This window comes from Lepidochelys kempii, chromosome 3 (genome assembly GCF_965140265.1).
Source record: "Lepidochelys kempii isolate rLepKem1 chromosome 3, rLepKem1.hap2, whole genome shotgun sequence".
NCBI lineage: Eukaryota > Metazoa > Chordata > Testudines > Cheloniidae > Lepidochelys > Lepidochelys kempii.
In genome coordinates, this window is record NC_133258.1 from 157,604,063 (window position 1) to 157,629,262 (window position 25,200).

At 44.1% G+C, this 25,200-nt stretch overlaps 1 protein-coding gene across 3 annotated transcripts in view; it reads left to right on the forward strand.

Annotated features, from left to right (window-relative positions):
• Positions 1-25,200, forward strand: part of LIN9 (lin-9 DREAM MuvB core complex component) — a 55,388-nt gene that overhangs the window by 21,962 nt on the left and 8,226 nt on the right. For 2 of the 3 annotated variants that reach the window (XM_073338699.1, XM_073338701.1), the window contains 6 exons: positions 849-982; positions 4,722-4,847; positions 11,253-11,410; positions 12,240-12,373; positions 14,228-14,347; positions 14,527-14,628. In XM_073338699.1, the coding sequence (XP_073194800.1) occupies positions 849-982; positions 4,722-4,847; positions 11,253-11,410; positions 12,240-12,373; positions 14,228-14,347; positions 14,527-14,628 (774 nt within the window). The remainder of the gene's footprint in view (positions 1-848; positions 983-4,721; positions 4,848-11,252; positions 11,411-12,239; positions 12,374-14,227; positions 14,348-14,526; positions 14,629-25,200) is intronic. The other variant, XM_073338700.1, reaches the window with a different exon arrangement.

Sequence of the window (25,200 nt, forward strand, 5' to 3'; positions counted from 1 at the left end):
GCACTCTCTGCTGTATCAGGCAGAGTAGGGAACACTGACTAAATGGACCCAGCAATGCTGGAGCTGCCATGGGGTTAAAAAAAAAAAAAAAAACCACCAGGAGCTGCAGGCACCTTATAGTTCTTGTAGTGTAGGTAGGACCTAAGGTCTTGTCCTTACTATATCTTGTAAAACAGTTTTCAAACAAAACCTAACATGGTTTGTGTCTACACCAAGCATGGTTATCAGTTGTTAAAAACTTATTTAGAAACTGTGCTCAAGAAGGCATTGTCTATATTATGCTTATTTCATTAAAATTTCTGGTTCAGTTTGAGTGATGGTAGCACTTTAGCCAGCATGTTCATGCAGCCCTGCATGGAGCAAAGTTAGATTAACCTTAACACATCAGCGGTTACTTGGAGTCCTGTCTATTTGAGGGCCACCACCACTGGAGCTGAACTGCTAGTGGGAAATTTTCACAAAAAGGCCTAGTGTAGAGACCCTGACCAGCTAATAGTTTGTGGCATTATCTCTGCTAGCTCTTGGCATCAGTTGTGTGTTTTATTGTATAGTTATAATACTTGCCATTTTATATTAGTATTATCTTTGAAATAAAAATTAAAGAAACCATGGAACAATACATTTGAATTAAAACATTGCAATTGCTAATGTATTCATTTTTATCAAGAAAATGAACTTTCTTTATCTAGTTAAAGGATTCTGAATATTTAATAAACAATTGAAGAATTTGAGAAGGCTCCTGTTCGTTTGATTAATTTTACTGTTTAGCACATTTAATGCTGCAAATGCTTTCATTTTCACTTTGGAAGTTCAGCTGCTAGTAACCTCTCCTTTATTTTATTGCTTAGAAGTTTACTGCAACAATGCCAACGCCAGACAAAAAAGCATCACAGAAGATTGGATTACGGTTACGTAATCTACTCAAACTTCCCAAAGCACACAAATGGTGCATATATGAATGGTTCTACTCAAATATAGATAAGTACGTACTATTTCTTTATATATTATTTTTATTTATTACTGTAGAAACTAAAGTTACTCCCTGGAATTGACACTTTCTCACAGTTGAGCAGCCTCTGGGTCCCTAATTGCCCAAGAATGTGAAGGGGATGCTGAGTGGCCAGAGTTTCCTTCACTGGGATCCTCTTTTTCCCGAAGCCCTACCAGTTTTATTGGTTCCAAGTCAGCACTACCCTGGGTCTCCAAGGTTCCTTCCAACAAGTGATCAGCCAACACTTCTACGAAGGATTCCCAATCCTGGCATAGGATGACTGGATAAGCAAGTCTTGGGGTCAGTCCTACCAGTAGAGATCTACTGTCAGCTAAACTCACTGGATGGAGTAAACTTCACATACCCATGGACACAATGGGGGGGAGGGGGGAAGTTCTCTGGGACCTCCTCTGAGCCAATCAGGTGGTCGCAGACCACAGTCTGGCTGTCAGTGACTGGGATGTGGGCAGTCATGCCTAGTGGTCAGAGAAGGAGTCATGTATAATAGTCGGAGAAGGAGTTGATAACCAGATATCAAAGTGCAGGGTCAGAACTGGAGTCAGAAGCCAGATATCAGAGCCTCAGGTCAGGGCTAGAGGCAGGAATTGGAGCCCAGAGTTAGAATTGGGTGAGGCAACACAGGAGCAGGGCTGGGTCCAGGTAGGAGCTATCGCAGCTATGGGTCAATCCTTTGAATAGATGGAATAGAATAGACTGCTACCTCTGCTCAAGAGCAGGTCTGCTCATCCTTTCAGCCAATCAGGCTGTGTAGCCAATCAGTTAGCCTACTACAGTAAAATGCACTCATTAGATTACCCAGAGTCTGGCTCTGCTGCAGGGCCTAATTCCTGATACTGGTTACAACTGAAGTCCAACATCTCCACCACTTCCATTCCATTCACCTGCAAGTTAGCCCGGCTTTGCTTGCAGGCCCACAGTCCACACCTCTGCATATGCACAGTCCATAGAGCACCTGTCATGTTGGGGGATTGTTGTATCATCTGCGCCTTCTGCATCAATCTCTGCCAATAAGAACCACTTGCATCTTCCACTACAGCTATACTAGCTGCTGCAATAACTGCAGTTGTCCCTCTTGGAAATGAGTCCAGATTTGACTGTCTTCTAGACTCCGCCTCAACCTTGTTAAGGGGCGTAAGGCTTTTTTTTTTTTTTAATGTCACACCCTTTAGCAGTGCTGCACAGATGCCTACGTTCTCCATCACTTGTGGTAAGGTGACTTACCTGCCTGTGGGCCACTTTGTGGCTAGGAGAAACATTTCTGGGTTTTGTTCTTTGTAGTCCTGCTGCCGAAGTCTGCTATTGGTCCCCTCTTGCCTTGTGATGTGGCCCTCTTTGGTCTCACCCCTTTTGGGGTAAATCAGGGTTTTCACCCACTAGTCCCAGGCCTTCACACCAGGTTGACAGTACTGGCCCAGGCCCAACAGTCCTTCTGGGCTCTTGTGCCTGGGGTCTTCTGGCTAGTCTTTATGGTGAGGCTGTAGGAGAATCCAGTCCCTCCCCCTACCTAGGTTCCAGCTGAGGGAGCCTTGCGGCAAGTGGTTGCAAGCGGTTAAGGTCTGTCTCATCAGACCTCTTGTTTCTTCCCTGAGCTGCTTCCTACAATGTGGCCACCTTCTCCTCAAAGGGCTCATATTCACAACCCCCTGGTCTCAATCCTCAAGGTAACAATGGAAGAGAAAATAAATTAACAGAAATAAAGAGCTCCTCCAGATTCTGTGGCCCACCCTGGATCTTCCAGCTGTCTGTCCTGCTTTTCTGTGTTCAGTCAATATAGTTTAGTTCTCTGTCGTGGGAACTGAGGATTAGAGCTCCGTCCCCCGCTCCAGGCTGGGCCTTCTGAATTGAAAAGAGAGAAATTCAGGTCTTCTCCAAGATTGGCATACCTCGCAGGGGCAGTGGGGCAGGGCTGCGTGAGCCCAAAGCTGCTCTTTAACCCCTTCTTGCCTACTGTGTGGTTTGTATATCCCGTCACAGATTTGTAACAGTTCAAATCTAAATGCAAGACCATTGGAAAATTGGTCAGTAGCAGCTCAGAGTTGTTCAAAAACTGGTGTGACCCATCAGTGAAATACAATACAAGCCAGAACCATACTTTGCCACTTTTTATTTTAAAAGATCACATCTTTGTTAACCAATATTTTTCCTTAGCATTTGTTCAGGATACATAAATGTATTCCAATGTTCAATCAGAATAGCTTCTGTCAGGATTGTTGAAACAATATTCTCTGAACTCAGCAGATAGGCACAGCAGAGAAAAAGTATTATGTATATGCCTGTTATGGGTATAAAAATTACACTTAATTTGCTTTACATTCACAGCATACAGGGGGGTTGTTGAGTTTTTTTTCAACAGATGGTCTTGTTAAATGTTTTACTAGGATACTGGGAACAAATTACTGTTATATTTTTGCATAAGTAACATTTGTATTCCACCATCCTTGACTACGTCCCTTTAAGAACTTTTTAGCTTATACTAGTAATAATAATGTATATAATTGTTCAGTCCGTTAGTTAACTGAAATGTGAGGTATGTAGTAGGTAATTCCCAAAGTCTCCTAGCTCTGAAAATGGTGATTTTCAAAGTAAATTTGTCACAGTTTGAAATAAATACTAATAAGATATATGACCATCCTGTAAATTGCAGTTTATTTAGAAACAACATATCTTTTAACAAACTGTTTAGAATGAGCTATTTTGTTATGAATCATTTCATCTAGACCTTTCTTTTACATAATAAATACTAATATAAATATTTTATATGAAACAGAATTAGAAATTGCACAGATGTATTTGTCAAGTACCAATGTTACTCAGTATACAACCATTGTTAGTTATTTTAATCTAACTATTGTAAAATATTTCTACTTTGATATGGGTTATGATGGGTTTAATATTGACTACATCAATTTAAAAATCATATTTCTGTTTGAAAATTTTTACTTTTTATTGATACAAGAAAAACCTAAGATTACAATAATTCAGTGGTTCTCAATTTTCTCATACCACCCATGACCCCACATTACAATAGATATCCCCTTCTGTCTAACCATAGAAAAAAGCAGGGTAGTCTCAGCCCTTTTGGACCTATTTGTGACCCCAAGTTGAGAATCCATGCTCTATTTGAAACAGATTGGAATACAAATATATTTTCTTTCTCAGTTTATTTACTTAGTGCATATGACAGCACCTTCTGCATAGACATTTTCACACCTCTTTTGTGTAAGTCACTCATTTTCCTCTGAAATCTCACTCCTTTACTGTGATTTGTACAGGTAGACTGATGTACCTGTATGGAGTCTCATTGACTTCAGTGGGGGTCCACCCAGATGCAGCAGCCCACGTGCATGGGTCACAATGTATGTTCAGGGCCTCCATTTCTGTGTGTTTTTCCACACAGCAACAAGGGAGAGAGAAACATTTTAAAAAGAGAGAGAAAATGTGATTCATTGTAACCCATATCTATTGGTAGGAGGATTCAAGTGCAAATGTAGCTCCTAAAACTATTTTATACACTTTATTTTTTTTAAATTAACTTAATTTCAAGTTGATAGTGTCCCTTGCAGAGCAATTTATACTTTAACATTTTCAGTAATTTTGTTCCACACATTTCTTCTTGTGAGGATGGAGATTTCTTAGCTCCTCATGACAGACATTTTCTGGATGTAGTTAACAGGTTTGTAATTAACAGAGTGTCACTTGTGTTTAACAGACCTTTATTTGAGGGAGATAATGATTTCTGTGTATGCCTGAAAGAGTCTTTTCCAAACCTGAAAACCCGAAAATTAACAAGAGTGGAATGGGGAAAAATCAGACGACTAATGGGAAAACCACGAAGGTAAAAAATATATCTATCTATATATAGAGAGAGAATTTTATTTTACTTTTAATGCATTTTTCTGAGGATTAATATTGTTTTCTTAATCGTTTCTGGATCATCTTACTAAAATATGGTTGCATTTATTTTGAATACAGGTATCACTGAGCATAAAGCAACATGCCTTTACTTGTGTCTGTATGAAATGGATATAGGAATTGTATTTTTTTAAATTCCAAGTAAGTTACTTGAGTATGGCCAGCCCATACAATGCTGCCAAACCTGCAGATCATTGGGCCCTTCCGAAACAGGATGAAAAAATAGTGGAATAATTATCTCTCATGTTCCAATGTCATCTGGTAATGGAACCCAAGCTGTTTTCCACAGCATAACTTCTTAAATCTCTCCATATATGTGTATTTTCAGTGCTGACTTTAACTATGATGCTAAACAGCAGCCACTGAAGTTAGACATTTTTAAGTCAGAAGGTCTGAATAACTTGTATCCAAGAGCTTTAAAAGAGCTGGCTGGGGAACTCATTGGACCATTAATAATGATTTGCAATAAGTATAGGAATACTGGGGAAGTTCCAGAAGACTGGAAGAAATCTTATGTTGTACCAATATTTAAAAAGGGTAAACAGGATGACCTGGGTAATTATCAGCCTATCAGTCTGACTTAGCCCCTGGGCAAAATAATAGAGTAGCTCATACAGGATTTGATTAATAAAAAATTAAAGGAGGGTAATATAATAAATGCCAATCAACATGGGTTTTTTAAAAATACGTCTTGTCAAAGTAACTTGATAACTTTTTTGGGTGAGATTACAAGTTTGGTCGCTAAAGGTAATAGTATTGATGTAATATTCTTAGATTTCTGTAAGGTATTTGATTTGGTACTGCATAACATTTGATTAAAAAACTATAATGACAGTTAAATGCTGGCTAACTGTTAGATCTCAAAATATAAATGGAAAATCATTGTTGAGCAGGTGTGTTTCTAAAGGGGTTCCACAAGTGTTGGTGCTTGGCCCTATGCTATTTAACCTTTTTATCAATGACCTGAAAGAAAACATAAAGTCATCACTGATGAAGTTTGCAGATGGCAAAAAAATTGGGAGAATGATAAATAACTGCTACAGTGCAATCTGGATCACTTAGTAAGCTAAACACAAGCAGATAACATATTATGGCTAACTGCAAATGTATACATCTAGGAACAAAGAGTGCAGGTCATACTTACACATTGGGGACTCTATCCTGGAAAGCAGTAACTCTGTAAAAGATTTGGGCGTTGTGGAGGGTAATCAGGTAAACATGACTCCTCAGTGTGATGCTGTGACCACAAGGGCAAATGTGATCCTTGGATGCATAAACATGGGAATTTTGAGTTGGAAAACAGAGGTGGTTCTTCGAGTGCTTGTTCATATCAATTCCAGTCAGGTGTGTGTGTGCACGGCAGCCACAAGAATTTTCCCCTAGCCGTATCTGTTGGGTCAGTCCACACACCCCCTAGAGTGGCACCTTCCTGGCGCTCAATATAGGGCCCTACCGACCCGCCACCCTCTCAGTTCCTTCTTACCGCCATTGACAGTTAGCTGGAACTTCCCCTTGCTCTTGTCGTGACAAGCACATTTGATAGTCTATATATATTTAATCAGTTTTTGTAGTTAGCGTTAAGTAGTTAATAGGTACTTCACTTAGATTTTAAGTTTCCTTTGGGGGTGGGGGTTTCCCCTCTAGTACTATCCCGGTGCTAGGGCATGCTGTGGTCTCCTGGCTTCAAAGCCTGTGAAGTCTGCGGCAAGTGTATGACCAGAAGCGATCCTCACATTTCATGTTTGAAGTGTTTTTGGGGAGAGCCATCAAAAGGATCACTGTAGGATCTACAGGGCGTTTCGCCCCAGGACACTGAAAGATAGAGATCAGCGCCTGAAGATCCTACTAATGGAAGCAGTACTCTGGCCCCAGTCTGACCCCGGATCAGCAGACCCAGCGCCAAGTATCTCCTCTTCAATACACAGTGCCCCGGCACTATCGGCACAGGGATCGGTGCCAAGTAAACACAAGGACTCTCTGCACCATCATGGCTCCACTTGCACCTTACGTGCCCCAGGCAGGCACCAATCTCAATCGCCAGTGCCGCAAAACAAGAGGAGGCCAGAGGGGGGTCATTCCCCCACAGCTAGACCCAAGGAGCCATCCGTTGTGAGACCCGAGTCAGGCCACACTACTTCGGCCCCACTGCCAGAGACGGTCATGTCAACTCCTACCCCCATGGAAGGGCAGTCAAGTCCGGACCCTTCTCGCTCACCAAGACCAAGCCAATAACTACACCTCCTGTCAACCCCGGAGGCATTCAAGGGAGCCCGGGACCTGCTCCAGCTCATGGCACCATTCTCCCTGCCTAGATGGGATAGATCACCAGCACCGGTCGCTCCCCTGGCATTATCAATGGGAAAACCCTCAATGATGTCCCGATGGTCTCATCCCCGGGGCACCTCTCCCCGGTGCCAGAACAGGGTCAGCAGCCTCATCAGTCCCCGAGCCCTCTGCACGGACTCTCGGCGCCTTGAAGTACCGCTCCTCCGTGGTCCTCCTTTTCGGAGACGTCGGAGTCGGACTACTACCAATCCCGGACCGCTGGGTGCTCCGCATGGTAGAGAGGGGATACTCCCTCCAATTCTCTGCCCTCCCACCCCCTTCTCTATCCCTCTTCAGGGACCCTTCTCATGAGCAACTCCTCATACAGGAGGTGCATTCGCTCCTATTGCTAGGAGCAGTGGAAGAGGCTCCTCGGGAGCTGAAGGGCAAGAGCTTCTATTCCCGATATTTCCTAATACCGAAAGTCAAAGGTGGGCTCGTAGACCTGCAAGAGCTCAACAGGTTCATGAAGAAATTGAAGTTCAACATGGTCTCCTAGGCCTCCATCATCCCTTCCTTGGATCCAGGGGACTGGTATGCCACCCTTGACTTGAAGGACGCATACTTTCATATAGCAATTACACCATCCCACAGAAGGTACCTCAGGTTTGTGGTGAGCAACAACCACTAGCAGTTCACAGTCCTCCCTTTTGGCCTGTCAGCGGCGCCTCATGTGTTTACCAAGTGCTTGGCAGTCATGGCGACATTTCTACGCTGGCACCAGGTACGGGTGTTCCTGTACCTTGACGACTGGCTGATCAAGGGCTGCTCCAGGGCTCAAATGGAGGCACAAGTCGACTTTATAAGAATGCCGTTTGATGAATTGGGCCTTCTCCTCAACGTGAGGAAATCGACTCTGTCCCCGGTTCAGCGGATAGAGTTCATAGGGGCAGTGCTGGACTCGACACAGGCCAGGGCATACCTCCCAGAAGTGAGGTTTCAGGCACTGGGCGACATCATTCGAAGGCTCAGGCAGTTTCCCACCACCGCAGCAAGGAATTGCCTGAAATTTCTAGGGCACCTGTCCACTTGTACCTATGTGGTGCAACACGCCAGACTCACACTCTGGCCTCTCCAATTGTGGCTAGCCTCAGTGTATCGGCCAGCTCGGGACAGTTTGGACAGGGTTGTGACTCTGCCTCACCAGGTCCTCGACTCCCTCCAGTGGTGGCTCGACCCACAGGTAGTGTGTGTAGGGGTCCCTTTCACTGGTGCTCAGCCATCCCTCTCACTAGTGATGGATGTGTCAGCCTTGGGCTGGGGAGCACATCTGGGAGACCTCAGGACACAAGGCCTCTGGTCTCAGGCCGAACTCGCTCCCCACATCAGTGTCAGAGAGCTGAGAGCAGTGCGTCTGCCATGCCAGACTTTCTGAGCCCACTTGACAGGGAGATGTGTATCAGTCATGACAGACAACACCACAGCAATGTTCTGTGTCAACAAATTGGGGGTGCACAATCCTCTCTCCTGTGCCAGGAAGCCCTCATGTTGTGGGACTTCTGCATAGAGCATTCAATACACCTGAAAGCATCGTACCTCCCCGGGGTGCCGAACAAGTTGGCAGACTGTCTCAACAGGTTGTTCCACGGCCACAAGTGGTCCTTACGCCAAGACATTGTGAACTCAATCTTCCAGTGGTGGGGCTTTCCCCAGATAGACCTGTTTGCCACACGACACAACAGGAAGTGCCAGCAGTCTTGCTCCTTCCTGAATTGCATCCCAGGCTCCATCGTGGACGCGTTCCTCCTCCCATAAGTGGGCCTTTTCCTCTACGCGTTCCTGCCCATCTCTCTCATTCACAAAGTGCTCCTCAAGATACGGAGGGAAGAGGCTTCAGTGATATTGATAGCTCCAGCTTCGCCCCGCCAGCACTGGTATGCATCTCTACTGGAATCTTCCATGGACGCCCCAACCTTGTCGTTCCTCCCAGTCTTAATAACTCAGCTGTCTCCAGCACCCGAACCTCGAGTCGTTGCACCTCACAGCATGGAAGCTCCATGTCTGAACCCTATGGAGCTCTCCTGCTCGGACCCAGTTAGACAAGTCCTCCTTGGCAACAGGAAACCCTCCACCAGGGCTACCTACCTTGCCAAGTGGAAGAGATTCTCCATCTGGTCAGCGCAGCATCATTCGTCCCTGACGCTCACCTCTTTACCGCTCATACTGGACTACCTTCTCCACTTCAAGAACCAAGGACTGTCCATGTTGTCAATAAGGGTTCACTTGGCTGCCATCTCTGCCTTCCATCCAGGCACAGACAGCTGGTCGATCTTTGCCAACCATATGGTTAGCCGTTTCCTGAAAGGTCTCAACAGGCTATACCCACATGTTTGACAACCGGTCCTGGCCTGGGGCCTTAATCTGATCCTTTCTAGACTGACGAGACCACCCTTCGAACCACTGGCAACGTGCTCCCTGCTCTATCTCTCATACGAGGTGGCGTTTCTCGTAGCAGTAACCTCAGCCACAAGGGTGTCTGAGCTCAAGGCCCTAACATCAGAGCCTCCTTACACCATGTTCTATAAGAACAAGGTTCAGCTCAGGCCGCATCCAACTTTCCTCCCAAAGGTTGTTTCCCAATTTCACATCAACCAGGACATCTTCCTCCCAGTGTTCTATTCTAAGCCACACTTGAGCAGCAGGGAACAGAGGCTTCACTCATTGGATATCTGCAGAGCACTAGTCTTTTATGTAGAAAGAACGAAACCGTTTAAGAAGTCCATTCAACTGTTTGTAGCCATGGCAGACAGGATGAAGGATCTCCCAGACTCCTCCCAACGAATTTTGGAATGGATCACATCCTGCATCCGTGAATGATATAACCTGGCAGAGGTGCCTGCCCCTCTGCTCACAGTGCACTCCACTAGGGTGTAGGCTTCTTCAGCAGCGTTCCTGGCGCGAGTTCCAACCCAGGAAATATGCAGAGTGGCGACATGGTCCTCCATACATACTTTCACAGCACATTATGCAATTACCGAGCAGGCCAGAGACGATGCAGCCTTTGGCAGAGCAGTGCTCCAATCAGTAGACATCTGAACTCCAACCCTGCCTCTGGAACCTGGGCTTGGGAGTCCCTGGTTGGAATTGACATGAACAAGCATTCGAAGAAGAAAAAATGGTTCCTAACTTTCTCGTAACTGTTGTTTTTTGAGATGTGTTTCTCATGTCCATTCCAACACCCACCCACCTACCCCTCTGTTGGAGTAGCCGTCAAGAATGAACAGAGGGGGTGGCGGGTTAGTAGGGCCCTATATTGAGCGCTAGGAAGGCGCCACTCCAGGGGGCACACGGACTGACCTGAAGGATAATGCTAGGGGAAAAATCTTCTAGCTGCCATGCGCATGCGCACACACACACCTGATTGAATGGACATGAACATCTCGAAGAACAACAGTTACAAGAAGGTGAGTAACCATTTTTTATTTTACTGCTGTATTTGGTACTGATGCAACTGCTGCTGGAATACTGTGTCCAGTTCTGTTGTCCACAACGCAAGAGGATGTTGATAAGTTGGAGAGGGTTCAGAAAAGAGCCACAAGAATGAGTAAAAGATTAGAAATCTGCCTTATAGTTATGCACTCAAGGAGCTCAATCTATTTAGCTTAACAAAGATAAAGTTATGGGGTGATTGATTATAGTCTATAAGTACCTACATGGGGAACAAAAATTTGATAATGGTCTCTTCAGTCTAGCAGAGAAAGGTATAACCCACTCCAAAGGCTGGAAGTTAAAGCTAGACAAGTTCAGACTGGAAATAAGGTGTAAATATTTAACTGTGAGGGTATTTAACCACTGGAACAGTTTTTAGCAAAGATCGTGGTGTATTTTAGATTACTGGAAATTTTTAAATCAATATTGGATGTTTTTCTAAATATGCCCTAAGAATTAGTTAGAGAATTATATGGGCCTATATTATACAGGAAGGTCAGACTAGATGATCACAATGGTCCCATCTGGCCTTGGAATCGATAAATATATGGTTTTCCCTTATTGTGTATTATAGATGTTCTTCTGCATTCTTTGAGGAGGAGAGGTCAGCATTAAAACAGAAACGGCAGAAAATCCGACTTTTACAACAACGGAAAGTTGCAGATATTTCACAATTTAAGGATCTTCCAGATGAAATTCCATTACCACTTGTTATAGGAACAAAAGTTACAGGTAATTTTAAAAACAAATATTTTTGCAAATATATCAGTAAATACTGCACACTAACGTATAGCTCAGATAAGTTAATTATTTCATTTTTTGAGTGAAGATTTTATGTTTTTACCTTTCTTAATTCACTGCGGGAAGTTATGAGGATTAGTTAATGTTTCTAAAGAAGTAGCATGCTTTGAAGATTTAAACATCAAATAACTAATAATTGTATTACTACTACTATGTCAGTTGTAAGTGATCTAATTTATTAAAAATCCAGACAGTTCATCAAATCCTGAAAAGACAACAGTTTAAATACATATATCTCTGCAGTCCCTAATCTGGCCTTTAAACATTAAATCTTAAACAATCCTTTACTAGGTGTCGTTGTCCAAACACTGACTCTTGTTGAAGAACAGGCACACAAGCACCCATATAACACCCTTGGGAGGCGTTTGCATAAACATCTACAAAGCTACTTCATTATCTACCTTCAGATCCCTCTTCAAAACTCTCCTTTGCCATGATACCTACAAAAAATTTTCCATAAAATCAGAGTAGTAGATGGTACTGGTTATGAAGCAAAATTTCTTTTCAAATTGATTCCTGTGGTGATGATTGTGTTTTTTTAAATATTACATTTGACCTGTAAAGATAAATTATGATTAAAGCTTGACAGTATTTCTGTTACATAGAATTATTTTTCTGAGTTTACAGTGTTTTTCGTTAATGTGTATGTGTTATAATGAATATGCCATCTGAGGTATTCTGTATATAGTGCTTGAAAAAGACTTCTTAACATCTATCTTCCTCAAATAAGTATTTTTGATATTTGTGTTTCCTTTCTTAGCACGGTTGCGTGGTGTACATGATGGACTGTTCACTGGACAGATAGATGCTGTAGACACACTTAATGCTACTTACAGAGTAACTTTTGACAGGGCAGGGCTTGGAACACATACAGTCCCAGATTATGAAGTTCTTGTAAGTATTATTTATCCATTTGTGAAACTAGCTGGAATGTAAAATGATTTTTTCCAAAATATACCAATGTGTATATATAAATTAAGCAAAAGATGGTACAGGAATAAAATCCAGATGCTATTGGCCATAAAGCAGAAAAAAGACAAATCAAACACATAGAAAATGGCCATAAAAGTATCCTTCTGTAAATAAATACTTGATATTTTAATATCTTTATTGAGAGTTGCACATATATATTTGAGGGGAGAATTTGATCTTTAATATAATTTCAGGTTCCCCATTTCCCTGCTGTCTGTCTTATGGCTGTCCTTGCCCAGGGAGATGTGCACAAACCTTCAGGTTGAGACAGTTGTGTGGAAAGGCTATAACCTTGACCTGCATGGAAGGTCAACAGTTTTTCCTTTAAACTTCCTCTTACCCCATTGTAATAGGGCACTGGGCCTTGGGGCAGATGCTTGCATCCCAGTGTACCTGTTACAGTCCTTAGGTCCTTTAAAAGACCAGGCATTCCAGGAAGGGTCTGAACATACTGTAGTCATGTGACCATGAATCAGGTGATCACATTTGGGAACTATGGGTTATCCTAAGCTCAGTATGAAGCAATATAAGGGTTACAATAATGAGCGGCGGGTATACTAGGCATGGGGGAGGCTAAGCATCCCCTGATGCAGCCGCCATGAACCCCACTGCCGGATGCCTGGGCTGTGGTGGCCCCACCTGGGCTCTGCCTCTTCCCCTCCCTGCTCCACCTCTTCCTTGAGGCCCCCACTGCCTGGTGAGTCCTTTCTCCCCCATGAGACCTTCCCCCCCCCAACTCACCACATCCCTCCTCCACCCAACACCCCTGCAAAACCCCCTGCAGCCCACCACGTCCCTCCACTTCCCTCCCCAACAAGGCTGCCCACTGCGTCCCTCCTCACCCCCATCTTCCTGGAGCTTGGGACTCGGGCCACTGCTTGGGCAGGCCCTGGGGTTAAGCCGTGGGTCGGGGCAGTTCAGCTGGGGCACCTCCAGCCACAGGGAGAGGGTGGGCCTCTGGGCTCCAGCGGGTAAGGGGTGGGGCCTGGGCTAGCCTGCCCGAATGGGGGTTTCACCCATCGCCCATGGTTACAATAAAACCTCAAAGGGAGTTCTTCCATGGGGTACTGGCAGATGTCCTGGAGGGTATTCAGGAAAGGCTACCCAGTGGGAAGGCTGTGTCCTGTCCTCTCCTAACTTGCTGAAAACTGGAAATGCCTCTGATGACTGGCACCAAGTGTTATGAGTTGTTTCGCTCTTGTTTCAGATCCTTTTGTCACAATAAAAGTGCCTTGGACTGAAACTTAATTCGGGGATTATCTTACCTTACCTGGCTGGTTTACCTGCAATTAAAGGAATTCTCCTGCCTTATGAGTTAGAGCAGCGGCCAGGTTTTCTTCTGTATCCTCTAAAGTGTCAAACGCAACTGTAGGTACTTAACAGATCAGGTTCTGTTCTGGCAATCTTGAGCATCTTCCTGCTTGTTATCAGTGTTGATCTACGACAGCTCCAATGAGGAAAGTGGAGCATCCTTTCAAAATATTATTGCATTCCCTGATGCAATGCCACATATCCCCTTTTATTGGGGAGAAGGTTATTTAAGTGATGTTCTCCATCCATGGTAGCCTGGAAGCAAAGGGTTGAGGAAAGGGAGTATCTTAAGCTTGATCTTTCTAAAGCAGTGTATTACATTAATGCTAGCCTACCAACCCTCTTAACATGTTTTAGTCTGAAATATAAATCCATGGGTTTCTGATGTTCAAGAGGTGTGTAAAACTTTTGGTCTCTTTAAAGTCACCCTAGAATAGTTTTTTCTTCATTTTTCTGTCTCAACAGAGCAATGAGCCTCATGAAACTATGCCAATTACTGCTTTTGGACAAAAACAACGGCCTTCTAGATTTTTCATGACCCCTCCTCGATTACACTACACACCTTCTCTCCAGTCTCCAATTACAGTAAGTAATATGTACCAGAAAATGTGTCATTGCTTAATTATTCAATATGATATGAAACATTAATCTAGTAATTCAGTATATTATTGAAATGAATTACCTGAGGATATTTAACAAGATAAAAGTTTTTTAAAAATCTTTCTAGAAATAAGTTGTTAAATGCAACTTTCTTTCTTGTATAGGACAGTGATCCTTTATTAGGACAATCCTCTTGGAAAAACAAAATTTCAGGCTCAGATAGCGAAACACTAGGTGGTTTTCCAGTAGAATTTCTTATCCAAGTGGTGAGTGTTAACTGCTCTTCTTTTAATTTTATGTGCATTGGCCTTTTTACATCTATTGTGTTGAACTCTTATGTGGTTAACTCACACTAGATATTAATTCATAAGAGGCTTGCTAATATAAAAAAGGAACTTGTCATGAATTGTTAGTCAAAATCTTTGTTTTGACATGTTGAGGGTTTTTTTTCACTATATGTAGAACTTCTTTGTATGTACTGTTTTGTCAGTTACTGCTTTTTAAGATTTTAATTTTCACATTGCATGGTACTGATATATCCTTTTTTTAAAAAAGTATTCGACACATCCCATCCAGTAAGCCACGGCAACTAGTGGGATGTCCTGCCTACTTTGAGAACAAGAGAGGCAGCTCTGCATTCCCAAAATCAAAGGGAGGTGAAAAAGATATGTCTAAACCAAACGCTTCCTATCCCTCAAGATATAAATTCTAGTGTTCCAAATCTATCTTTATCCTCCTTTTATGTGTTTGAAGATAATAGTTTAGCTTATTCTGAGAATGTGTTCAGCGAAGTGTGAAAATGTAATACTGGGAAGTCGAGATCCAGGAAGCACAGAAACTAATCTAAGCAAGTTGTTATTCTAGATGACAAAACAATATCATTAGTAATGTCAACTTGATAATGAAAGAAGTTAAATTCCATTATAATTTTTGCAAAAACTAGCATAAAGCGAATCAAAACAGGATATTCTCGAATAAGAACTGAAGGAAGTTCTGACAAAGTTCTTAAAGATTACATAAAATTCAGTTCTTTAATCAGTTATCTTCAATTCATATAAAATATATTTCTGTTTTGGCCATTCAACTTATGGTGCGTATTACTTGCAGTAAATATTGCTTGTCAGAGAGCTTAATAAAACTGATAAAGGCAGGGGTTCTCAACCTTTCTCTTTCTGAGACACTCTTCCCCCCCCCGCCACTATTAAAAACGCCAGGGCCCAGCGGGGATGGGACATTGGGCATAGGCGCAGGGGACTTGGGCATAGGCGTAGTTTGACGTCTATTTTGGGAGAGCAGGAGCCAGCGGGGCTCAAGCCAGTGGGGCTCAAGCCAGCTCCACACGGTGAGTCCAGGGAGGGAGTGGCACCTCCACCCCCTGACTAACCTCAGCAGGTCACTCAGTCTGTCGGGGGCGGGAAACCAACAATTATAACTCAAAGGTGGAGGGTTTGAAAAGAAGCTCAGGGTGCAGGCAGGGGGATAGCTAGGGGCTGTGTGCAAACTGGGTAGCTAAGGGTGCAGGGAGGGGGGTAGCTAGAGGCTGTGTGCCAGGAGGGCTCCCCTGCAGTTCTTGTTCCCTGAGGGCTCTGCCAGCCACAGGGCCAGGTCCCCCAGCCCAGGCAGCTCTTACTGGATGTGTGAGCAAAGGGGGCTGGAAGCTGAGGAGCAGCTTCAACCCGGGGTACCAACAGGAGACAAGGGAACGCTGCAGCTGCCTGCTCCATGGCGCCAGCCAGAGCAGCAGCTGCCCCGCACTCACTGCCCAGCCCCAGCTTCCTGCTTCTGACCTGGGGGAGGTGTGGAGCTGCCCCAGAAATGTCCTGTGCTTGCACTGCAGTTTGGTGTGGGGAGGGGGCAAAGCCCTTCATGTCCCCAACTCTGCCCATGGGCTCAGGACTTTTGCCCCACAGGGAGCACTAGGGCTCGGGTCTCCGGGATTCAGCCCCATGCCTCCCGGCTTCAGCCCCGTGGGGGGCACCAGGGATTGGGGCTTCAGCCTGGTGCCTCCCAGCTTCAACCCCGCGGTGGGTGCCGGGGATCAGGGCTTCAGTCCCACACCTCCCAGCTTCAGCTACGTGATTGGCTCTGCGGATTGGGGCTTCAGCCTCCACTCCTGACTTCAGCCTGTGTGGGGGCGCTGGGGCTCGGGCTCTAGGTTTCAGCCACAGAGCCCCGTGGCCCCCTTGAAAGAGATTGCAGACCCCCAGGGGGCCACAGACCTCTGTTGAGAACCACTGGATTAAGGGAAATGTAATGGCCAAAAATAGTAAGAAGTAGGGTAAGATAGTGTTTAGTAAGGTCAAGGACGTTACATTAAATACAATTATAGTAAAAATAAGGCACTAATATATGAAGATTCATTAATTGCAAGGCATGAGATTTGTTTCTACTGCTACACTTGATCTAGAGTTATCCTCTCAGTCTGATTCGTCAGACATAGTAGGGAGAATGATCTGCAAAACTGATAAGACCAAACTGACCAAGAAACTGAAGAGCCAATAAATCTCAGTTACGCAATCACAGTTGATTTGTGTGATGTTGATGCTGTATTTTAAATCAGAAAACTTTCAAATTTCAACCTATATTTGGTTATATTCACCTACTCACATTAAGTAAACTGAGCTTACAAAGCATGGGCTTCTTGCCTGTGATGCTTCTGACTGCATTTTTCAAGGACACTGAGCAAGCAAAAATTGCCAAAATATGCCTGAACAAAATCAGAGCAAAGATTTTCAGTGTGGACTCTTGTCTGGTCATTTCAGGGCTACCCAATTCATGTCTCTAATAAAGGAATGAGAGAAGGATGCAAAAAAAAGCTCTGCTTAAAGGCCACACATTATATTTAAGCCTTGAGTATAAATTATTTTTATTTGAAGACATTTCAAGCAGTGTTGCTGAGCTTAGGTGTTGCTGTGAAAAAGCTAACACTGATTGTATTGTAAGTGAATCATCTCTTTCACCTGATGGCCAGCACCGTTGTGAGAGTAACAGAAACATATTGTCTAGGTACTGTAATATTGTTATGTTAAAGGTTGATTACCATTATATGGCTGGATCTTGGACTGAGAAGTTATTACAGCCTTGCTGCAAAAATGGAATTTCCCCTTTGCTCTTCTACCTGAAATTATTGCTTTTTTCAGGCTATAATTACAATGCTTTAGGCATGTGCAAAGGAAAAATGTGTCCTCTTCAGTTCATAGAAAAGCCCAAAGAAGCTTTAAGAACATGCTCAGGGCTTATAAACAGCTGAAATTTCCTCAGACATGACAACAATCAAAAGTTTCATTTGCACTTTATATGGAAAGTCAGACATGAGAGTCATGACTAATACATGATTTGATAAGACAAAAGAAAGTACCAGATAATTAGAGATCTCCTTTAGAGAATCTTATGCTGTGACTCAAAACTTTTACCTTCATGAAAACCACAACTAGTAGAGAAAATCAGGTATACAATCTGTGGCACTGGTCTGGAAGAATACTGACATACTAGATCCTGACACATGAGATTTTATCAAGTTCCATCCAAAGGGCAATGGGTGGGTACATAAGGAAGGTCAGCATATTTTAACGTGGTTTGTAGACCAGATTCCTCAAGATATCTATATGGAGCTTGATGGAACTATGCTTCACATTGATGGTGGTTATATCTATCATTTAGATTACCTAATTATTCAAAATCTAACGCATCAGAAATTGGAATGTGTTTACAGAAATGAAGTATCACTGTTAACATTATGCATTTATTACATAGTGGTTATACAAGTATTCAAGACAAGTTATTTGGTAACATCTATTAAATTCATTGAAAGATTTCAGTTTGAAAAAAATAAATATAACAGGTTATATATCTTCAAAGGGGTTTCCACCCAGCCTCTAATTTTGTGCCTGTAATTAATTGTGGGAACTAATTATAATGTTTAGAAGTCTAACAGTTGATTTCTGGTCACGAGATGATTAGATGTGAAGACATCGTGATCTGCACCAGTAATTTTGCACCCTCAATTGATTGTAAGCAAAAATTTAGTTAGTATTCTAAAAGAAATTTGGTCCAAAATCAGGCCTTGTAAGACTGATTTTTACCATAATTTATCAATGAAGACTGACAGGTCCCACTTTATCAAATCAATATGTTCATTGACCTTTCTTCTTTTGGTATCTAAATGATCTTTCTAGTTCTTCTTCACAGATTGTCCCTGTGGGTGCTCCACTTTAGGTATCTCGGTGCCCTGCGCTTATAATCGGAGATTTGTAGTAACAGTGCCCCAGTTGATCGCACATGTCAGCCATCTCCTGCTGCTCTGAGTGGCTACCTCGCATGCGCAGCCAACCGACCCCCAGTTCCTTTGGCTTGAATCAGAGCAAGAGCAGCACCCCTGTCTATTTTGTAAATTGTTTATATTCCCACCTTTATTTATCCTTATTTGTTGGTTTTCTTCCATTTTCCCATCATTTACCCACTTTAAAAAAAAATTTTTTTAGTTTGCTTCCCTCTGCCACCAGCGGGTCTCTGCCGACAGTGACTGAACTACGGCTATTTTCTATAGACCTGGACCTCCTCAGGCATGCCCGGTTCCCCTGACTTTAAACGTTGCCTGACCTGCGCACTATCAATTCCTGTATCGGATGGTCATGCTCAGTTCATCCGCTGTCTCGGGGAAACCCATGTACCACAGAAGTGTCCACACTGCAAGAATTTATCTGCCAGGACACTGAAAGCCAGGGACCTCCAACTAAAATTATTAATGATGGAGAAATCCCTCAGGCCAGCCTCCAATCCAGAGTCCAGAACTCCTTCTGGCCAATCGTCTCCAGCAGCAGCCTCAGACAAGGGCTCTATACAAACCGTGTCTAAGGACGCTGCACCTAAGTAGGTGACCAAACATCGGTTGCAGTCATCCACCACAGAGAGATCCTCCTAAAAAGAAGCGGTCTCCTGGCAAGAAATCTTCTCCAGTACCAACGGTACCAAGAACCTCGGACCGAGAGATACCGGGAATGTCCAGTACCGAGACATCCCGAGGACCCAAGGCACTGACACGGCCAGGCTCTGACTCCGGTGCACGAGCTAAAGCTAAGCTCCCTAGCTTGGTGCCAATAGTACCGAAGAACATCTCAGCACCGGCTAGTGTAATGGCACCACCTGCTGCATATACACAGCCTAACACAGTGGTTCTCAAACTATTGTACTGGTGACCCCTTTCACATAGCAAGCCTCTGTGTGCAACCCGCCTCCCCCCCGCCCCTTTTTTTAACTAAAAACACTTTTTAATATATTTAACACCATTATATATGCTGGAGGCAAAGTGGGGTTTGGGGTGGAGGCTGACAGCTCGTGACCCCCCAAGTAATAACCTCATGACCCCTGAGGGGTCCCGACCCCCAGTTTGAGAACCCCTGGCCTAACAAGACCTCTGCACCGTCAGAGCACACTACGCTGCCATCTGTGGCACCGAGCTTCCCAGTACTGCAACCCTTTACCTGACTGGCAGACCTGGCAATCTCCACCACGCCAGGAACCCCCTCTTTGGCAACAATGGTACCCTAGTCAGACCAGGATCGAGCCGAATAGGCACTCCTAGTGGATCTGCACTATCTAGTAATGAGGATGAAGAGAATGATTCCGGTCTTTATATCCCTCATCATCCCTCCCCAAAACCGGGACCCTCTCACCAACAGCCACCTATGCAAGGGCAAAGCTGGCAGGCACAGCCATGGATGCCACCGCCCGTTGTTATGCCACCCAATTGGCTGGGACACACGGGCAATCTACAGAGCCCAAAATCTTAAACCCCACAACCCACCAGCATCAAGGGCCACCTGGTCCCCTTCACCCATGAACCCACCACCATCGGAGGCCCAGGAGAAAGAGGGAGAAGAGCCAGAAGAAGCTCCTGAAGGCAACACATTGCCGCTCACCCATATTTTGTCCTTGTCCCAGGACAAAATAATTATGCCACTGCCTCCCGCCATAAGAGATGATTTAAGTCCTTCCAGGACTTATTCAAAATTGTTGCAGAATCCCTGGACATCTCTTTAGCAGAGCTGCCAGAGACCCAGCACAAACTTACTGACATCTTGCAGGCATCCCCATCAGCAAAGATAGTTCTGCCCATCAACACTGCTATAATGGATCCTGCAAAGATAATATGGCAGACACCTGCCACTGACCCACCCTCCTGTAAATGGAGACAGAAAATATTATGTAACCAGCGAAAGGGCTGAGTTCTTATTTACTTACCCAGCTCCAAATTCACTGGTCATATCGGCAGTAAACCAAAGGGGAAAACAGCACTGGTCATGAATCGAGCATCATGGCTCCACCTTTCTGGATTTCCTAGGAAAGTACAAGTCACAGTTGAGGACTTGCCCTTTGAGGGACAAAAAGTATTTGCGGAACGCACAGATGCATCTCTACATACCTTAAAGGACTCAAGAACCACCACAAGAAAAAACAGGGCAGATTAAATACCCAAAGAACTACAGACAAATGAGTGCTGGAAATTGTCCAAAAGGGATACTCTCTCCCATTTATTTCTATCCCCCTACCCACCCACCTTCTCCATCCCTCTTCAGGCCCCCATTTCACGAGACCCTGTTGCAGCAGGAAATAAACCATCTCCTGCAACTAGGAGCCATGGAAATAGTACTTCTCCAACACAGGGGAAGAGGGTTTTGTCTCACACAGAAAAAGAATGGTGGCTGGAGACTCATTCTGGACTTATGCAAACTCAAGAAGTTCATAAGGACACAGCCCTTCAAAATGGTTACCCTGGCAACCATAATTCTGGCATTAGAGAAAGGAGATTGGCTCTTGTCCCTCAACCTACAAGACGCATAATTTCCTGTCAGCATTCTTCCAGCACACAAATGATTTCTGCACTTCACACTAGGCCATCAATATTACCAATACAAGGTACTACCCTTCGGCTTATCGACAGTCCCAAGGGTATTTTCCAAAGTCCTAGCCGTCGCTGCAGCTCACCTCCACGGGCTAGGGATAATGATCTTCCCATACTTGGACAACTGCCTCATAAGAACACCAACTCAGCAGATGGCAGTACAAGCTACACAAACCACTATAACCCTCTTCACCAACCTTGGGTTTCAAATAAACGTCCAAAAGTCCACCTTGGTCCCTGTCCAGCAACTAGAGTTTATAGGGGCCTATCTCGACTGCCTCTCAGCACAAGTGAGATTACCCCAACAGCGATTCCTCAACCTAACCAGGCTGATGATAACAAACTCAGCCCCCAAACATCCTCCAGGGCCTGTCTACAACTCCTTAAGCATATGACTGCTACAACTTATGTAGTCAAACATGCCAGACTGCATATGGGATGCCTACAGGCCTGGCTCTGCACCTGCTATATACCAGACAAGCATTCCCTCCACAAACGGCTCACTATGCCCCGCAGAGTGAAGGACTCCCTCAAGCGTTGGATGCAACCGCAAAACATCTGCTCGGGGTCCCATTTCAACAAAAAGCTCGCACTATCACAATCACCACAGATGCCTCCCTCATGGGATGGGGAGCCCATCTGGACAACACCACCATCCAGGGACGCTGGTCCGCAGCGGAAACCAACCTATACATAAACATTCTAGAGCTCCAAGCATTAGAAGAGCATGTGAACGCTTCCTTCCACTTATCTGCAACAATACCATCAGAGTCCCCGTGGACAACACAACTTGCATGTTTTATATAAACAGACAGGGTGGAACTCAATCATACCCTCTCTGCATCGAGACACTACACCTATGGAAATGGTTCATCTTCAACAAGATAGACATTTCTGCAGCTTACCTTCCAGGACTTCAGAACACCACAGCAGACCATCTGAGCAGACACTTCTCACAAACCCACAAGTGAGAGATGGACTGCCCGACCCTTGAATATTCAACCAAACCCCCATATTCAACTAGTGGGGGTTCCCTACTGTAGATTTATTTGCGACAGCTCACAATAGAAAATGCCCTTAATATTGCTCCCGAGCAAGGCTCGGGCACCACTCAATGGGCAATGCCCTCCTCACAGAATGGGAAGCACCACTAATGTACATGTGGTTCCCCACCCCCACCCCGCCGATTCCTCTACTGAGCTGGGTTTTACACAAAATCAGACAGGACAAGGCCAGGGTCATACTCATCGCACCCACATGGCCCAGACAGACGTGGTTCCCATAACTAATACAGATGGCAGTGAAACCTCCTCAAACCCTTCCAAAACTTCCTCACCTCCTGACACAGGACACCGGCCATGTCATTCACCCCAACCTAGTGGTTCTCTGCCTCAAGGCCTGGTTACTCCATGGCCAACGGGGCTGGATCAGGATTACTCTGAGGAGGTTAAAGACATTCTCTTGAATAGTCGCAAACCAAGCACACACAAAATATGTGCTCATAAGTGGGTATGTTTCTGCATCTGGTGCGAGGCTCACCATATGTTTCCTCATTCTGCCCCTCTACCCAGAGTCCTAGACTATATATTACGCCTTAAAAAGGCGGGCCTCTCCAATAGCTCCGTAAAGATACACTTAGCAGCTATCACCTCACTACATGATAAGGTAGATGGAACCATGATCTTTGCTCATTCAACAACTAAACGATTCTTAAAGGGCATGACCAACATCTACCCTCCCCTAAAACACCCTACTCTTATATGGGACCTTAACCTCGTGCTGTGTACCCTCATGGGCAACCCCTTGCGACTTGCTCATTGCTACATCTATCGATGAAGGTCTCCTTTCTTATTGCGATCACTTCAGCAAGAAGAGTAGGGGAACTAGGGGCCCTAATGGCACACCCACCATATACCACATTCCATAAAGTGATCCTAAGAGCCCCCCCTAAATTTATACCTAAAGTAGCCTCCTCATTTCATTTAAACCAACCCATTTACTTACTTATGTTTTTTTCCAAAATTCCACACCAATGCCAGGGAGGCATCCCTTCACACACTCGATGTCTGTAGAGCTCTGGCCTTCTACCTAGAAAGAACAAAGACATTTAGAAAATCGTCATGTCTCTTTCTGTCAGTCACAGAGTGATTGAAGGGTGAGGCCATCTCCAAACAAAGACTATCTAAGTGGATTTCTGGCTATATCCACCTCTGCTATCATCAGAGCAACATCCCGACTCTAGCTGTGATTTGTACACACTCTACCAGAGAGCTATCCACGTCAGTAGGGTTTCTCAATAATGTACCCATTGTAGACATTTGCAGGGCAGCTACCTGAGCCTCGGCCCACTCGTTTACCAAACACTATGCCCTGGAACAACATTCCTCTGCCGACACTCAATTCAGACTCTCGGTGCTATCTACCCTCAACAAAGATACTCTGAAGCCCCTTCTTCCACCAAGGGGTACTGCTCCATAGTCACCTAAAGTGGAGCACCCACAGGGACACTCCTCGAAGAAGAAGAAGAGAAGGTTACTCACCCTGTGCAGTAACTCAGATTCTTCAAGATGGTTGTCCCTGTGGGAGCTCCATTATGCACCCTTCTCCCCTCTTCTTCGGAGTTTCACGCTGATCCTCTGGGGTAGAGAAGGAACTGGGGGTCAGTTGGCTGCGCATGCGAGGTAGCCGCTCAGAGCAGCAAGAGAAGGCTGGCACACATGCACAGTGAACCGCGGCATTGCTGCTACAAATCTCCAATTGTAAGCGCAGGGCGCCAAGACACCTAAAGTGGAGCACCCACAGGGACAACCATCTCAAAGAACTTTAGTTACTGCACAGGGTGAGTAACTTTCTCTTTTATTAAGACAAAGTTATGCATATTAGAGAAATGGTAGCTCCAAAAGGAATTTGCTATATCAGTTGACCATCTCTTGTACATTAATATTTACATCCAAGCTAAATGGAATACTGACAAAAATCATGAAAATATTTTATCCTCACGTACAAGATTAAATGTTTCTGGGGATACTGGATTCAATTTAAAATATATTACATTTTAGTTCAAAACCGATGGATGGGATTCCCTTTGTATGGGGTCCCAGTTTGTCAGCTGTGTTAGAATCTAGTTTTCCAAATGATTAGCAGTATCCTTCTTTTTTTGAGGATGAGTTAAAAATTAAGATATAATAAAAACAGAATGTAGACAGAAATGACTTTTTTTTTCTGTGCTCCTGCATGTCCAGTAGAGGGAGCATGTTAACTAATGCAGTATTTTCCCAGAACTGTGCACGTTTTCCTCACTAGTGTAAATTAAATACGAGGAAATAAATCTAAATTCTAGTTTAAATGGTGAGGGGGGAAAGAGAGGAGGGATGTGTAAAACAAATAGGAAAATACAAAATTGGTAGGAAAAAATGCATGTTTTTCAAACTTCTCAGAAGATACTACAAACAATATAGAGTAAAATATTTAAACACTAAAAATACTTCGGTGTCCCTATAGTTGTTTTGTAGTAACTCAAATTCAAGTATAAATTGCTAACTCAAACAAACATACACTAATTCAGCCTGTTCCTGCGTTCCTTTCCTTAATTTCAGTGGTAGTTCTGCCTTCATGAAGAGGACTACAAGATTGGGAACTGAAAGTAGCTAGTTTCTATAATAAACTGTTTCGTACTAACTTTCATTTAGTCTTCAATTATAACATATCACTGTGAAAATTCTAGTATACCTTGTTCCCAACTGCACTGAATTCCAGTATAGGTACCGTCATCATACAGGAGGAAATTCTGACCCTACTGAAATCAATGGCTCAATTCCTGTTGACTGCAGTGGCACTAGGATTACACCCATCCGTCCCAGCTGACATCCACACTTCAAGTAGTTAGATTCACGTTGGACAAAATCTAGCAGACCTTTCTATGGGCACATTACACCCC